This window comes from Hydractinia symbiolongicarpus, chromosome 4, assembly GCF_029227915.1.
Source record: "Hydractinia symbiolongicarpus strain clone_291-10 chromosome 4, HSymV2.1, whole genome shotgun sequence".
NCBI classification, from domain to species: Eukaryota; Metazoa; Cnidaria; class Hydrozoa; order Anthoathecata; family Hydractiniidae; genus Hydractinia; species Hydractinia symbiolongicarpus.
In genome coordinates this window covers 1,237,652-1,254,755 of record NC_079878.1, presented here as the reverse complement: position 1 = coordinate 1,254,755, position 17,104 = coordinate 1,237,652, and the positions used below count along the sequence as shown (strand labels likewise).

At 31.5% G+C, this 17,104-nt stretch overlaps 1 protein-coding gene across 2 annotated transcripts in view; it reads right to left on the bottom strand.

Moving 5' to 3' along the window:
* Nucleotides 1–17,104, bottom strand: part of LOC130640783 (DNA-dependent protein kinase catalytic subunit-like) — a 61,070-nt gene that overhangs the window by 18,438 nt on the left and 25,528 nt on the right. For both annotated transcript variants that reach the window (XM_057447330.1, XM_057447331.1), the window contains exons 28-57: nucleotides 16,893–17,088; nucleotides 16,602–16,732; nucleotides 16,104–16,172; nucleotides 15,287–15,394; nucleotides 14,899–14,997; nucleotides 13,857–13,984; nucleotides 13,533–13,627; nucleotides 13,029–13,131; nucleotides 12,552–12,685; nucleotides 12,336–12,411; nucleotides 12,072–12,253; nucleotides 11,333–11,465; nucleotides 10,826–11,033; nucleotides 9,983–10,219; nucleotides 9,664–9,859; nucleotides 9,237–9,426; nucleotides 8,422–8,542; nucleotides 8,095–8,343; nucleotides 7,810–7,937; nucleotides 6,593–6,976; nucleotides 6,120–6,288; nucleotides 5,877–6,033; nucleotides 5,116–5,276; nucleotides 4,719–4,964; nucleotides 3,414–4,072; nucleotides 2,989–3,150; nucleotides 2,519–2,692; nucleotides 1,571–2,087; nucleotides 978–1,247; nucleotides 67–684 (exon numbers count right to left, since the gene is read on the bottom strand). In XM_057447330.1, coding sequence (XP_057303313.1) covers nucleotides 67–684; nucleotides 978–1,247; nucleotides 1,571–2,087; nucleotides 2,519–2,692; nucleotides 2,989–3,150; nucleotides 3,414–4,072; nucleotides 4,719–4,964; nucleotides 5,116–5,276; nucleotides 5,877–6,033; nucleotides 6,120–6,288; nucleotides 6,593–6,976; nucleotides 7,810–7,937; nucleotides 8,095–8,343; nucleotides 8,422–8,542; nucleotides 9,237–9,426; nucleotides 9,664–9,859; nucleotides 9,983–10,219; nucleotides 10,826–11,033; nucleotides 11,333–11,465; nucleotides 12,072–12,253; nucleotides 12,336–12,411; nucleotides 12,552–12,685; nucleotides 13,029–13,131; nucleotides 13,533–13,627; nucleotides 13,857–13,984; nucleotides 14,899–14,997; nucleotides 15,287–15,394; nucleotides 16,104–16,172; nucleotides 16,602–16,732; nucleotides 16,893–17,088 — 6,300 coding nt within the window. The remainder of the gene's footprint in view (nucleotides 1–66; nucleotides 685–977; nucleotides 1,248–1,570; nucleotides 2,088–2,518; nucleotides 2,693–2,988; nucleotides 3,151–3,413; nucleotides 4,073–4,718; nucleotides 4,965–5,115; nucleotides 5,277–5,876; nucleotides 6,034–6,119; nucleotides 6,289–6,592; nucleotides 6,977–7,809; nucleotides 7,938–8,094; nucleotides 8,344–8,421; nucleotides 8,543–9,236; nucleotides 9,427–9,663; nucleotides 9,860–9,982; nucleotides 10,220–10,825; nucleotides 11,034–11,332; nucleotides 11,466–12,071; nucleotides 12,254–12,335; nucleotides 12,412–12,551; nucleotides 12,686–13,028; nucleotides 13,132–13,532; nucleotides 13,628–13,856; nucleotides 13,985–14,898; nucleotides 14,998–15,286; nucleotides 15,395–16,103; nucleotides 16,173–16,601; nucleotides 16,733–16,892; nucleotides 17,089–17,104) is intronic.

The following is a 17,104-nucleotide window of genomic DNA, read 5'->3' as shown; positions in this document are numbered from 1 at the left end:
TATGGGTATGCAATGCAATACCAAAAGAAGGAAAGTAACTTTACAGCAGGACATTAAAAGTAATACCTCTCTGTATAAAGAGAGTGCAGTTTCAAAATCATTTTGCGCTTCTGATGCTAAAGCATTTCTTGTTATGTCTGCTTTCGATATGCAACTGGAGAAGATGCTTCGTAAAAAATCATAATCTTCTATAGATTCGTATACTTTCGCTAACTCCAACCATGCGCGAACATCCTCTGTCTTCACTGCACCTCGCATTCTCTTTCTTTTTGGTTCAACGTTAGTTTCTATGTTGCTTAGCAACTGTTTTTCCAACAACAAAATACCAACTGGTTGTTGCACACTAACTACGCTCACATTACTGATCACCTGAGGATCCAGTTTAAAGCGTTTGTTTTCATAGCAGATATTTTCAATTGCATATGCAAATGCTGGATTGTTGCTGGTCGATAACTTCATCATACTATCAAGTGAATCTTGAATGTCTACATAGGCTTTTTGCACAACAGCATCTGAAAGCTTTTCTGGTAGTTTTGACACAATAGCTGAAAATAAAGTGCTGAACAGTTTTTGTGCTATTTTGCTATCCAGTTGTGCTAAGGCTTGTAGTGGCACGATCAACTCGGAATGATTAATTTGGATATCAGGGAGCTCTCCAACTCTATATTTTCGATACATAACAACCTGATGAGAAAAAACAAACGGCAGTAAAAGTATAAAGTATAAAATACAGTAATAAATACATTAATTCATAATATATATTTTAAATGAACGAAAAGAAAAAGATTCTATCATCTTGTCTAACCACTAATTTTTATTATTGACATCTTAAATCACAAGAAATGACAAAAAATATAAGATTACCAAACAAAAAACTTAATCAATAAAACTTTAAGAGAGCAGAAAACAAAGTACTGCCTAGTGGATATCTTCTCCTGGTTTAATAACAAAAATATAATTTGTATTAACATGATTACTTTCCGATCTCTAGCTGCCTTTTGCCTTTCTTTAGCTGCTTCTCGTAATTTCTGTCGCTTGATTTCCAAAGTTGCAAATTGAGCTGCTCTTGCTTTTTGGTCTTTTAAAAATCTCCGTTTTAATCTCAAAATTTCGTTTTTTCTTTCTTTAGCAATCCTACTACCAGCATCTGTCTCATCCACAGCGGAGGTTGTCTTGGAATAGCTGTCCATAGCAAAAAGTGATGTTGGTGATGTTGGAGAGGAAGGCGAAAAAGATTGAGAGGATATCTAATAATAAAAAAATTGCAGAATAACATTAAAGCTATTTATGTGTGCACAACTACTGTATTTAATCCAATAGTCACTAGCACAGAATTAAAGTCAAAATTTAACAAACCGTCAGGATATATTCTTCCTATATCATAGCTTCTTTTTTTTCTCACTAGAATTTAGCTTTGTCCCCTAATTTTCTTGGCAATTTTGTGTTATTACCAAACTATTATGTCCACCAGTAGTAAATACATATACTAAAATTCCTTTGATCTTACTTGTAAAAGCCACAATAATACTTTTTTTCACCTTCTCTGTTTAAAGTAGAAATTAAAACTTACCTGTACAGAAGGATTCATCCAGTTCTCAACAGTTGACTGATTTGTTTGCGAGAAGTCGAAAGTTTTCTGAGTTGCTCTTAGCATTCCAGCACCCACACTAGAGCCCTGTGTTAAACTATAACTTCCTTGAGAAGATCTCTGCGATGCTACAAAGAGAGGAGTCATTGCCACATTTTGACGCTGCCACGAGAAGTTAATATTGTATTTACGAAAGTTCTCTTCTGAATCAAGTCCAGAATCAAACAACGGGCGAGAGTAATCTGGACTTAGTGATGTTAGTTGTAACAAAAGGTTAGTGGCGTAACTTAAATATTCTTTCTCTATTTTTGTTGAATACAATGCTCGTAATATTTCAATTAAACGTTCAATGGTGGCATTTGGTAGTCTTGATTCATGTCTCCAGAAGTTTAATAATTTTAAACTCAAATTGCTTGTGTCATTAATCCCAACCAGTAAGACTTCTTTGCTTATTCTTAGAACTTCATTAGTTGCCTCTGTCTCCATTTGTTCTTCTGATCTAAAGTCAAATAGAGAGTAATGCCAATTTGATTTGTATCAATAATATGTTACAATAAAGATACTAGGTGATGGCTTGAGGATAAATCTACAGGAGTTGCCTGTCCTCTATTTACTGCATTTCTTAAAACTCGCTACTTGCAATACCATTTTGCATGGCTATGATTATATAGAGATAAACTCTGCCATTTCAATTCCGTGTTTAAAAACAATAACAATCTCTTAGTCCTTTTAAATACATTGTGATCTATCATTTTTGCCCTTTTGTATTAATCATAAGGAAATATTTGTTGCTGAAGGCAAACAAAAATATTTGATAAAACTAAAAATTAGGGTTTCAATTTCGTGTTTCAAAAATATTGTTTAAAACCTTGGGTCCATGTAAATCCTACTTCAAGTGGAAAATCAAATTGTATATCCATCAGTAACTACCTGTATTTATCGTACACCCACATAAACAATTCATACATCTCATCTCGTAAAATCTCACTGTTGCTAGACTGCAATGTGGCAACTAATGGTAACACAACAAGCAAGTCTTCCTGTTTTAAACTTTTAATCAAACCTCTGGCAAGTTTTATGCTTGCCAGTTGCGTTTCTTCCTCCCTGAAACAATGAATCAATCAATTAATTACCAAAAAAAGATAACAGTATACTCTAGATCACACTATCAAGCGATGATACAAATATCCTTTTAAACGATTCACGAATTTATATGCCTGAATGTTTAAAAATAATAAAAAATAATAGAATTCGAAACTAGTAACAAAAAAAGAGTATCAAGGAGTAATTAAAGTGGAGATAGACTGAAAAAAATTACAAAATTAGAAATGCAGAATAACAAAAACATCAGATCAATAAACGGTTTTTTATTTAAGCATTTAATTCAAAATCACGCTTACTTGTGTGTAATCATGTTTGACAATTCTTTCCCTTTAATTTGTTTATATATATTATGATGCTCATCCTGCAAATGGTCAATTCGTGCTGCCAAACACTGAATACACTGCGTTTTCAAGATGCCATGTAAACTCGATAGACAATACAAAACTGGAGAAATGAAGCTAAAAACAGAAGATTTTAGGTATAATTTTTCAGTAACTGAATTAAGTGAAAGACATTAAATAATTTAGTTTGGTTATTTACAGCGAAGAAAGTTAAAGATACATGGCATTGCATTCTAGACCAAAACTAGTTTAGTCTAGAACAGGTTCCAGCCACTCGATTCAGCCCATAAAGCAACACAGTGACGTTGATGGTAACAAAAGATAAGTAAGCAAATTGAAATTGATGAAATAAAAGACAAAATCAAAATAAAACCTCTTACTCATCAACAATATCTGGGTAATATATTTTCATGCTATGTAAACAAACAACAAAACGATCCTTTGTTGTTCTGGAGAATTTCACTAGAAGATCTCGGATCATATCATACAGCAATTCTGTTGTCATATTGTTGTTTTTGTAATATTTTATAGCTAAACTGCAAACCTCTGCTGCGGAAGCAAAGACATCTTTATATTTAAAAGATAAGTTCCTCGTCAGATTTAAAAAGTATTCCTGCTCAGATAATCCAAGCTGTCTTTGATATGGAGGAAAACCACTTGATAAAACAAGACCAAGCAATTGTAAACCAGTCATATTATCTTTTGTTTTTTCATCAGGACAATTAAAATGTTGGAAAATAATCTTGTAACTTATTTCCAGTCTATCTTTCCAGGCTTGTAACATTGTCTTGATGACCTGAAGATTATTTTTCAACACCGCTCGATTTGCATGGTGACTAAATTTCAGTAAGTAATCCAAAATGCTGCTCGCCAAATTCTTTCCACTCACAGTATCTTCCGGAATGACAGTTGACGACCATGACAGCATAACAATTATTATATCCATCACGAAATAGTTTAGTGGCGAGCCTGGTATCTTTTGACTTAAAATTAATTGAACCAGAGGTGAAAACCAAAAAGCACCATATGGTTCAAATACCTAAAAAATATAACAGAAATTTTGACAAATATTAGGTCCAAACACTTGTGATGACAACAAATGTAAATTCGCTCCACAGTTGACTTTTCTTATGCAGCCTAAAGGCTGGTTTCCTTTTGACTGCATTTTCTGCTATAGCACAAAAAGCTCTTAAGCTCAAGAGCAGCTCTTGAGCTCAGCATCTAAGTTGAAATGTGCTATAGCGGAAAATATAGTCGAATGGAAACGAGCCTTTACATTGTTTTTTAGAATGCATTACATAAAACTATTAGATGAACTGCAGGCCGTAAAATAACTAATAAACATACGGACACAAAAACGTATGATTTAGAGTAAATTACTGCTATCTGATAAGAAAAATCTAGTTATGAAAATATGGCAAGATTTAGGCTTTAAATTTGATGGACCTTTTTTTAACAAAATAAAGCCAAATGTCATATAAAGGTTTAATCACCATATATTTTTGTTACAAAATCCCAAATAATGTTTCCACAGCTTAAATATGGCCTCGGTTTCCTCTTCCTCTGAAATGATCAAACACTCAGAAAGCACAACTATTTTTTATCAGCACATTTAAAAAGTCATTGTTGTGACTGGCATGAAAGTATTTTACTTTGCATTCTAACATGTTTGCATAACTCTGTACCTTGGGTTTATTTACAATCAACTTGGCAATATACAATTTAATATTTATTTCAACATCGAATCCATTAATCTTGCTGTGTAAAAACTGCATCCAAGAAGGCATTTCCTTTGCTTCAACATTTTCATCAGGTGCTACATATATCTTATTCTTTTTCATATGGTCCATCAAGGCTAATAGCATCACCATACATTCATGTTGATTTAAATCATCTAGTTCAATGGATCCATCAGCACTTTCACTGGATTGCTAAAATGCATTTTATAAATAATTAAAACAATAATTTATAATAAGAAGTTATTTGCTATTTTATTAAGTAAATAAATAAGTAAATTAGTAAAATAAGTGTTCTTATTTGCATAAAGGCCATAGTATTGATGCTTAAGACATCCATTCTTACTTCTTTATGTAGGGACCCTACACTACTTTGATCCAAGGCATTGCTATCGTCAGTTTCATAACGTGTGTATGCTTCAACTGGATTATTGAAATCAAATTGATTGACATCTTGACTCAAACTAGTTCCCATTAAGTACTGTGATGACATGTACTGAACAAATCCTATAGACAAAATTTTATGCAAGTCATTCGGCATTAAATAACCTTGGCCTTTTCTGTAGAATAGGTGCTTTTAAGCCACATCATTTATAACCGATATTCAAAACTTACAAAGTAGTCAAATAAAGAGTAGAAAAAAAATTACAAGTATTAACAACAGTAACTCTGAAAAAAACAAAATTTCCCTGAAATATATTTTACTTTAAATATGCATAGCATAGCATAGTAGCCAAACCTAAACTTTTTTAAACACTATAAATTTTTTTATAAAAATTGTAATGTTTTTCACACTACAATAACATTCTTTCTAAAATCTAAACCTAGCCGAAATTTACTTGTTAATGCTCACAGTAAACTTAGGACCTTATGTTACTTGATTAGATTCAAAAAATTTAAAAGTGTTTTCTGCTACTAATCTCATCCTTTTGGATCTCAATGTAGATGATCATGTAAATTTGACCATGATTTGGAGCATGCAACAAGTGACTTTACAGTCTTATTACCTTTTTTCAAGTTAACTTTAGTACAGAAGGGTATGAAAATAGTTGTAATAAATATTTTATTGCAATGTCGCATTACGAAGTCCTTCAAATACAAAATTACCTTTATTTTTTGGTGAATTTTGAGCTTTACCATCATTATTTGTAGCAGCCTTTCTTATCAACTGCAGAATTTGCTTTCGAGCAAACGGCACACTAATTTCCGACTCAAATCTGTATTGTTTCTTCAAATTAATCAGATTTTCAAATACGTATGATCCCTGTTAAAATACAAACACAACTTGTACAAAAAAAGATACACTGAAAAAAAGATAGATGTGATAACAGTGAAGTTTATTTTACAAACCTTTGCAGAATTTTCGGTAAACAAAAGTCCTGTAAAAAATTTCAATTCAGTTTGCGTACATGATATGATAGATATAAGGCAGTTGTAAGCTGCACAATGATATTTTCTTCGGAGTTCCACAAAATTTGTTTCCCCACGTATGTCTTCTCTGTAAGCATTTAAAGCTGATCTAATGTATACAAAATCATAACTCCAAAAGTGTTCTTGATTTAAACAGACAATTAAAAAAAAGGACTTAGAACACATGATTTTCAGGTGAGTGTTATGGCATACACTTCTAAACATGGCCAAAATAATTTGTGTGTGCTGGATAGCAAATGTAAAATAATGTGATAGTCTGACGTTCTTTTTTCACACATCTACAAAAATCTTCTTAAAAAAGCTTAATTAAATAAGGCAACCCTAAAATTTTCTATTGCCAAAAGAGCAGATTGCTAAAGGAACAACTTCAAAATGCATGCCAGCATAAATACCTTGATAAAAACGATGTTAATTCATTTCCCTTGACTGGATTTGGCATGTAAGCTTTAACAATTTCTGCAGTTGGCGACGAGAGATCATTCTTTGAAATCAATCCATACATTAGTGTTATTATTTTGAAGCAGCAAGTTTTATTTATTAACTGAATTTCAAATGCTTCTTCAGAATTCTTTGTGAATTTCGATTGAATTTGAACTGCCAAACTTACAATATTCGCTTTAAAAAACTCCTTTATGTTATGTACTGAGATATGGTTCAGCAATGGAATGCAAACTCGCTCAATAACACCCTGTCGTAACTCATTTTGGTATTTGTTCTCGTCCATAAAAACGTCCATGCAATGTTTGAAAATCTGCATATTTTTGATGTTACCAAGCCTATAAAGCAATATTTGATATTGTTACAACCTGTTGCTATTATTTAAATCATTTTTTAATGGCTTAAGCTCCATGAGATATGACAGGAATATAGAATAGCATAAAAAATTGATTGATGGGGATAAAAAATTCACATCAGCAATTTTGCTATGTCATCATTTTTCTGAAAACAGATGTTTTTACTGGTGACCATTACAACTTGATAGGATTGGTTTAAAAGTGATTTTTGTTTGTTAAATAGTTCCTATGTTATTGCCCTTTATGATATTACATTTTGAAACAATACAGAAGGTGACAATTTGTTAAGACATTTTATTGGTCATTTTTAATTGTGTGACCAGTCTATGCTTAGTCTCAAGCGTAAGCTTGAATCTAAGCATAGGCCCAACAGAACAAAAGAAAATAAACTTTTTACATGTAACCAGCAACACCAAAGTTTCAGTGAAAATGTTTTATGTTTAATTTTATTAGAATAAAAGCTTTGTGAGCCAAATGACAACAAACTTTTAAACTGTTGTTTGGAAAACATTTGCTTTTTGAATGTTGTGTTCATTTTTTAAATGAAATGTGTATCGAATGTATTTTTCGCTCATAAAGAAGAGGTTTCCATTTTTTGTTTTTTTTAAACAATGAGCATTATATCAATTTTATTTTTTTCTGCATGGTTCTGACTGCTTTTGGTCAATATATCATGACCTTAGTCCAATTTTTATGTATGGAATGGCTAAACAGTTGATAAGTCATTAAAACAGCTTCGAAAATCCAAGAATACATACTGATAATACATTTTAGTACTGCTTTTAACTAGGAAAACAAATTACACAACAACTTACTTTCTTACGAAAGATATAAGAGAACGCTTTATCTTCTGTTCATATATGTCCTCTGTTTCCCGCACAATAACACTGAGAAAAGTTTCGAACACCAATGGACTTGCAGATGAAATCAGGCAACGCAAAAACTAATGAGAAAACAAAATATCCATTATGGACACTTTTTTTAAACCTGTACTGTCACAAAGGTTTTACATTCTTAATTTACATTTTTAATTTACATACAAACTATAATAAACAGAAACGCAACACAGGAAAAATAACAATGAAATGGAAGAACCTTACTTTATTTAAACATGTCATGTATTCAATGTATTTTGATTCACCAACAGTTAAATCAGCAGAGTTCATAGGGAAATGACTTGTAATTAGATTTTTTAATGCGTCTTTTACTTGCAAAGCCTGTTTATCGGAACAATGTTGCAGAATGGTTGGCAAAAAATCAACTATGTTTCCCTTCTGTGAAAGGTCATTACTTGTATCATTTAGTAGGTCAATAAAAACATTGAATATCTTAGGCTGTTTCACTGCTTCCTAAATATACATAAAAAAATAAAAACAAACAAACAAAATACAAATAAAAATGTATTTATTAAACGTTGTGATACATACCAAGCTAACGGATACAATTAATTTGGTTATTGTAAACACAGATAACCTCATTTCCATGTTTGCTTCTAACCCCAGAACCAAGGTTGACCAATTTGTAACAACATTGGAACATATTTGTTTACTATAAACAAAAAAATCTAAATTTAATAGATCAAACAGATTTATTACATAACTCAAATCTCAATGAGCTACAAGTAGGGAGTGAAGCGGCATCATCAATCTTGCCTTTCTCCCCTACTATAAATGAGTGAATCTTAGGATAGAATTAATCTGCTATAGCTTCTTGTTTAACTACAGAAATAAGTTCAGGGGTTTATCCAGGAACTTCCTTTTTAAGGAAACAAGATCTCAATTTGTTTGTATCAAACAGTTAATATTTTAAAGTGATCCTACAAGATCTAGAACTGTTACCACCACATTTTTTCCCTATCCATCATTACAAAAAGTAACGCAGTTTTCGTTTCTCTATTTTGGACCCCCAAATTGGTTGTATAATGGTTAATATTTAAGAAAAATTTGGGCTTTATATGTACCACAAATACAGCATTACAGCAGTCAAACACCACAGAATGGTGTGGTATACAGTGAATCAATTTTTTGGAGAATGGAAGCATTTTGAACCGATTTGTCATCCACACGCTTTACATTAGAATTCACACTTCTAATTTTAGGAAATGACAACATTTAAGTAACGTTTTTTAATTTGCATTATGGGAACAGGTAGTATTATTTAAATGTTCATTCAACGACTAGTAAGCACATTGCGATTTCAAGTCAACATTTCTTTAAAGTTAAAAAGATAAAAAATAACCCACCTCAGGGCTGTTGATTTGTTCTTTAGACATTCGGTTAACACACCTTGCAAAATGCTTGCTAACAATCCAAAGGAAATTTTGTCACTAAGCAAGGCTGTTACTTGTTGTGGACTTGAAACAAAATACTCATCAAAGACTTTTGAAAATAACTGGTAGAAAATTAGTCCTCTTGGTTCCATGCTACCAAAACCTAAAGAAAAATATATACTTAGGTTTTAACAGGCTTTCAAATTTGCTGTAAATCTGTCTCTCATCACTTAACATATTTTAACACAAGACCTGCTAAACAGAAATATAAATAGTTTTATTTTAAAACCCTTAAATTTAGAAAGGGTTTCACTTTTAGTCAATAAAAAACATATTCTATCTATGATGGCACTGATTTTTTTGTTATGTAAAAATAAATCGCAATGGCTCACTGACAAACCTTGTTCAGTTATCATAGGTTTCTCATCTAACAAGACTTTAATTACTTCTTCACTTTGCAATACCAAGACTAGTTTTAGAATAATCTCAGCTAGTGATTTCTGTAGTGGAACAATACTAGCCTGTTGGCCACCTGACAATGGAACCAGACTATTTTTAAGACTTGACAGCAATCGATCATGGATATTTCTACATGTCTATAAAAGAGATAAAAAAGGTATTATGATGTATTTTCCAAGGCAAACATAATTACAAGTGTGCGTTTAAAATTTAGCAAATAAATATTTTTTTTTATTTTAAAAATAAAAAAAAACTTCTACCTGCTTTGGGATAACTTTGCTTAATAACCCAACTTGGTGTAACAAAAGATACCCAGATGCAATTTGAATAACTGAAACACAACTTAAGGATTGTATTCCATTGGTAGTTAAGTCTAGTGGGAGATATCCAAGTAGATCATATTCTGTTTCTGATAACAAGTTTGAAAACACAGCCGCACACCTCTTTTGTATGGTCACAGGGGAGTATTTCAGGAAGACTTTCAAAAATTGCTCAAGCTAAACAAAGCACACAATGTATAAATAAATAGTTCATTATAAATATCTTAAGATGAAGTAAAATTATCAAAGTGACAGAATTTTCATCAGTCAAGGATAGAGAAGTATTGTAAAGCAAGTATTCAGTCAAGCCAGAAATAGTGGTCGAAGGTAACCTTACATTCCTTATATTATCATTACAGCTCTAATATAAATTATTTTGACTCAAAAATGGTTAACCACTATCACTAGAATGCGTTTACAGAAAACAAAACTATTTTAAACCAAATACTTCGACACAAAGACTCTTTTTATCACTATATTATATAGCAACTGGGTAACAATTCGTGGAGTGCTGGCCTTGCAGTGTAATAAGTTGTGCGTCACCAGTTAAGGCATAACCTCAACTATAGCAATATAGTTTGATCCTTTTTTAACTGCTAAAAATGGAATCAATATATTAGCACAAGTTGTTAAGTAAAGCAGATTGCGCTGGGTTTCCAAGAGCCTTAGATTCATTAGGAGACCCATTATACCACTTAACTGTTCTAATAGGTGCTACTAACGAGAGATTAACCTAGGTGAACAAATAGAGTCTTTGCAGAAAAAATTATGTAACTTGGTTACCTCTAGCGGTAGATTTTTGATGACATCAAAATCAGATATATTGAAGCCAACATTTGACGGGCATAACAAGCAATGTACCATCATTATAAAAAACTCTTTACAGAATATATCATTTGCAACATCTCCCAATTGCTGAGTATTCCATACTTCATTATTTAAGGTTAGCAGCAGAAAGTTATAAAGACGAACGATGACAGTGCATTTCGTTCTAAAAGAAGACTTTATTAAGGACAAAACAACATCTTTTTGTAAGACATGCAAAATGTACACTTTGAAAAAGAACGTTTAAAATAGTTTTACAACATTTTTCATTCCTGTTTGCAATGTATTTGAAAAGATGCTAGCATTCTAGATGCTAGCATATATATTACACTGAATGTGTAAATTAGCATTACCACTTTATTTAAAGGGAACTGAAAAGCTGATGATTTATTATTGATACAAAAAACAAATAACATGAGACTTATAGAGAACAATGATGAAAACATCGAAGAAGAAATAACAAACCTGTTAAAACTTTCATTTTCTGATGGCAGGACAACATTATCACCATACTGTTTACACAACGTCTTCGCATCAATCAACGACAGCTTGCTAACAAAATATTGTATTGATGCCATAATCTTACTTTCTGTATTTTCTAAAAAAAGAGAGATTGACAAGGATGGGTTTTTTGTGTTTGTAAATTGATCTTATAATGATGAGTCTTTTGTTGTAGTAGCTTGCTGGTAAGACTTTAGACTTTAGTGGCAAAAATAAACCATATAGCAATATCAGCAATTTTTGCAAGAAATATACAATATTTCATTTACACAATAATACCACCTCAATAAAAAGCATTTAAATGGAGCCATGGAAATATTGATCAGTATTTTGTCATATAAGGCAAGCTATGACCCTTATGTTCAAAATATTGAATTTGTAGTTTAAAATAATTTTCACATAGTACCTGGTGATCAATGATAATAAAGACTAGATACATTCACGAAAAATTTGTGCATGTCGAAAATAAGACAAAATGAATATGACTTCATATAGCCAAAATAAATCGCAATTATCTGACAACATTGCATTAGATTTTTTTTTACATATGTTAGGTTTATCATGGTTCACCACTGTAGGCATTGAGAATTGTTCATTCTGATTCTAAATTTTTTAAATATGGACAACATCACATAAACATAGAAGCAGGCAATAAACTATGCCCCACAACATTATTCTCACCAACTAAGATAAAAAAACTTACTGACGAAAAGTTGTTGGCATGTTAGCATTTTAGTTCCCAATACCCAACAATAACAGTCCAATGCTCCCAGAAAGTTTTCCAACCAATCAATAGCTAGGTTAAGTGAGAACTTTCCTTTTACTCGATCCTCCAATGTTGGATGATATCGTACACCTTGGCTAGTGTAGCTTCCTTTTTCAAATCTAAAAAGTTAAACATTAGAGATTCACAAAAGTCACAATGCAACAAAACAACAACTTACACACACAAAATAAATCTTCTTACTTATCAGTAAAGTATTTTGAACCATCTTTTTCTTCATCCAAGGTCCTTTTTACCCAGTCTAATGGAGATTTTGCACCTACAATAAAAAATGTACAGTCCCTATCACATCAATTTTTATGCATGATACCAACATCAGATATAAAATGTAGAAAAATTCCCCATGGTATATTTTTGCTTTAAACTAATCTTTGCGAATATAAACGAACAGATGATTACCTTTTTGCAACGGTAAAAATGCATACACCAATTTCATGCACTGATGACGACAGGCAGCATGAGGGGACCCACATTGATGTAGTAGCCAAACTGTTACGTGAGCCAGGCTGAATTCTTTAAAATGCTTAAACTCACTGAAAGTAATTATGTATTGTAAATGAAAAAAATTTAGGTAAACAAAATTAAATGCTGACAAGAGTTAACGAGAATCCAAAAGGAATGTTTGTTTTAGTAGCATTTTTATTGTGAGTGTTGCTTTAATATGTAACTTAGTATAACAAATACATATGGTAACAATTTGAAATTCATATAAAACTACTAATTGTCAGAACACAAACTGCTAAGAACTTTCACCTGTCGCTCATTTTCTAAGACAAAAACTTTGTCTTTAAAGTTATAGTTTCACGCGAACTTTGGTGCATGGTTTTAAAACTAATTTTCGGGTAATGAAAATGTAAAATCTAATAGAACACTTACACTGGTCTGTTTCGATTTTCTTTTGGCTTTAATAACATTTTGTATTTTTTCTTGATTATTTTTTCTAAGTGCTCCATAACAATCTCACATTGTTCAGTTGTTCCTGAAAAAAATATACGTAATGGTAAAAAATACAAAGTAAAGTACAAACAAAACACTCAGGGCACAACAGTATATGAATGGCTAACATGACTTGCTAAAAACCTTCAATCTGTCCAATCTTCTATGATAACTTAAAGCTCTAAACAACGCCTGCATAGAACCAGTCAAAAACTTTTTGTATTGCAACAATTGATTCATGTAACAATCTAATATTTGATGCATACTATTTGTTTTATATGCGATTATAACTGTTTGCGAAGACGTGGGCTATTCAAACCAACTGGCATGTATCTAGTGACACTGATTTGTGTTGATTTACGATGATCTATTCAGATTGTGTTCAAATTAATGTATGCATTCTGAATCTACAGGTTTTCTTCAGAGAGACAAACAAATACATACCAAGAGACTTTTCATCACTGCGTGACATTGATAAGCTATTCATGTAGTTGACTAATATTTCCAATGTAAAGATATCAACAAGAGATTCTTCTTCTCTAAGAAACGAGAAAGTTCTCATCTTAAATTGATTTGTAAATTTTAAAAATTTTTATTCTTAATAACAGTTTGTCAAATGCAATGATGAGTGTTATGTATTTTTTGGAATATTTAGACACAACATATAAATGGTGTAATGCAAACAAACAAAAAAAGAAGAAGTTGCAATGAGATTCCCCCAGACTGTCACAAATACAGAAAAGAGAAATAGAAACACTTATAGCAAACCTGAAAACTGCATATATGTTATTAAATACAATTGCAGCACCAAGTCTTTTAAATACATTCGGATGTAATGCTAAGCTGTACAATCTTTTAAAAAGACTTTTTGGATTTGCAGGATTCTTTTCCAGTTGCTTTATGGTAAAAAAAAACTCAAGCTACATGAAAAAATTCACTTTGCAGATATTATACAATAAGTCAAAAGACCCATGCAAAAATCTACTTAGGCAGAAAAACAGTGAAAAAGGTAGATGTTTAAAATAAATTCATGACATCTGCACGGCCCACAAAAATATTTATACATAAATTTGTGAAGGCTTTAATGTTTCATAATGACATCAACAAATAGATTCCGAAATGAGAGGGTTTGTCTAGCTTTGAGGAATTTGAGCAATTTTAGTCTCTAGGTGGTCCCTAATTACCCACAGTTATATTATATCTGCAATGTTATAGGTTCACTAATTTTATAACTATTGACCTTAATTCTTATGGTGAACTAATATTTAAACAGGCCATTAGCAACTAAGACTTTTTTTAGTAAAGAAAACATTTCCTTTGCAAAGCCAGCTTTTACCCTGGTTGAGTTTTCTTAGTCAAAAACACAGTCAGCATACTATTAAATTTTTTTATATCTAACACAAATGTGCGAAAACATGTTTACAGTCATTCTACCATGGCAATACCACGTTATTGTGTGCAAAAATAACAAAATCAACAAGGTTTTGAGGTAGTTGATTTGGTTGATTTTATGATTTAGCATGCCTAATTAACAATTGACTTGCTAGTAACAAAAATATTGACTTTTTGTTACATGCTAATCAATTGTGGAGTACTTAAGATAACACAGAACAACATGGCCCATGTACTACCACTCATTTCATCATATTATTTGTTTTAGAAGTAGAGTGAAGTAGAAAAAGAAGGTTAATAGTTGACCTTCTTGCTTAATTTAATTCAACTTGTAAGGGAAATTAAAAACTGTCCTTTCCACATGATTAATTGTTTGACTTGGGTGTGAAAAAACAACAACATTTAAATATTTTCTTACCTTAGCAGTTGAATTTTTTATGGACCAATGTAGAAACTCCTTAACACATTTTGCACTGAAGTCTCTTAACGAACTGTCTGTTGAACTTGTAACACCATCCTGCATGTAGATTGGAGATTAGAAATATTTTCCATATTCTAATCACAGATATGTTTGCTGACTAATCACATTATCTTGTAAGTATTTTTACCTTTCAGAGTTTCGGTGAATATTGTTTTGTTCAACATCTTACTTTTTTTAAACCTTTTTTTCTTTTCGGAAATTCTCTCCCATTTTTTGTTAAGTTTTTGCTAAGTTCTTTTTTTTTTTGCTTGTTTATTTAATTCGTCAGACAATTTATTTACTAGCATTAAATAAATTATATAAAAACATGAATGTTAATACAGACCAATATGACGTCCAATAAAGCCATTGTTTCCTCACTTTCTGCCTTATTAGCACCAGTCAACCAATGAATGATTTGAAACAACAATGGACTAAAAAGTTGCTCTGCAACCTGCAAAGAATGCACTTTCTAATTATAATATTGAATCACAAAATAATTAGGTGAAAATGACATAATCAGTGTCATTATACTGGATTTTGCACATGCTCCTTTTGAAAACCAAATGTCTGAGTACAACAAAATTTTGCTGAACATTCAAATCTTGCTTTATTTGTGGAATTTGTACTTGCTTTGAATTCCTATATTCTGATTAAAACTGTTAGCTACATATAGATATATGTAAACAATATGTCACAGTAATTTTATGTTACAGCATTTTATACTAAGAAAGAGAAAAGAAAAAAAGAACAGAGAAGTCTCCTTTAATGTTAAATTAAAAAAATGCATCACTGTTGTTGACCACATATGTAAATAACAAATCTTATATGTTATAACTTTAAACCTGTCACAAAATGTTTTAATACTTTACTCTTCCGGTCTCACACGAAACACAATTTTCTCAAAATTCAAAGCCCTGGGTGTATGTACAGACCTTGGAAATATTGTCTGTTATGTTTATGCTTCAATTTGTTAACAATAACAAAAGCAAGATTAAGTAAAACTAAAATGTCTCACACATAATGGAGTGTTGAAAAATAAGTACAAGATTTTTAAATAAGTGAACAAGTTTGAAGTAAAAATATCCTTAAAAACTTAATTATGTGCACAAGCTATTAAACAAGAGCAGTGTTAACTTAAGGTACACGGTACCATCACATACCTGCTCTGCACTACATGACAACTTCAACAAAGCAGGAAAAACTTTTCTATATAGGCCCTCCATGCTTGTCTACAAAGTATAAAACATCATACTATTGGAAACAGTATACTAATAAAAAGGAACCTTCCGTTTTTGAAATTTTTTTCTGAGGTTTACAGTAGTACTCAATAACAACGAATAAAATAGAAAATATACATTATGGTAAACAAATATGAGCCTGTTTTTAATAGACCAGACAATTTAGTAGAGTAGACACCTATACACATGGTTAGGTAGAACATAGAACTTTTTAAAGCTCAAATTTTTGAATAATTTCTCTCTTTCGGCTGATAATTTCCAATTAAAGCAGAATATTTGTTCACGAGACAGGAAATAAACAAATAAACACATAAATTTAAAGCATTTCAGCTTTAAATTGAAGAATGTAACATCTTGAACAACAAAATCAAAAAAATGCAGTGCAAAATGTTGTTAAGCATTCTATACAAAAGCAATTACTTTATTATTTTGTTGGATGCTTTTCCCAAGCATGAACAAGACGAGTGCATGCAAAAGTTCACAAGCTACAACCCTGACTTGACGATTGCTTGATGAAAGAGAAAGTTCCACAACACGCGGTAAGTAGGAGTCTAGAAAAAATGTAAGTCCAGTGGAAATAAAAATAATAATAATAATAATATAATTAATAGGAACAGGCCAGCAAGAAATCTACACATGACAAACTGGATAATTAAATAGAGCCATTGTATGCCAGAGTATGATCATCTTTAATTTGATGTAAACACATACCTAAGAAAATTGTTGGCTTCATATCTTGGAAAGGAAGTGCAAAGGAGAGATGCTCTTCATTGTCCCATGCAATTGCTTTTGACAAATCAATGGGCTTGTTATTCTGAAGAATAGCTACATTGCCGCTACCACCGAGTGTTCCAAGAAAATTGACGATTCTTAACCTCAGTTTCATAAGTGGTGACTCAACAGTTTGCTGAAATATAGCAAAA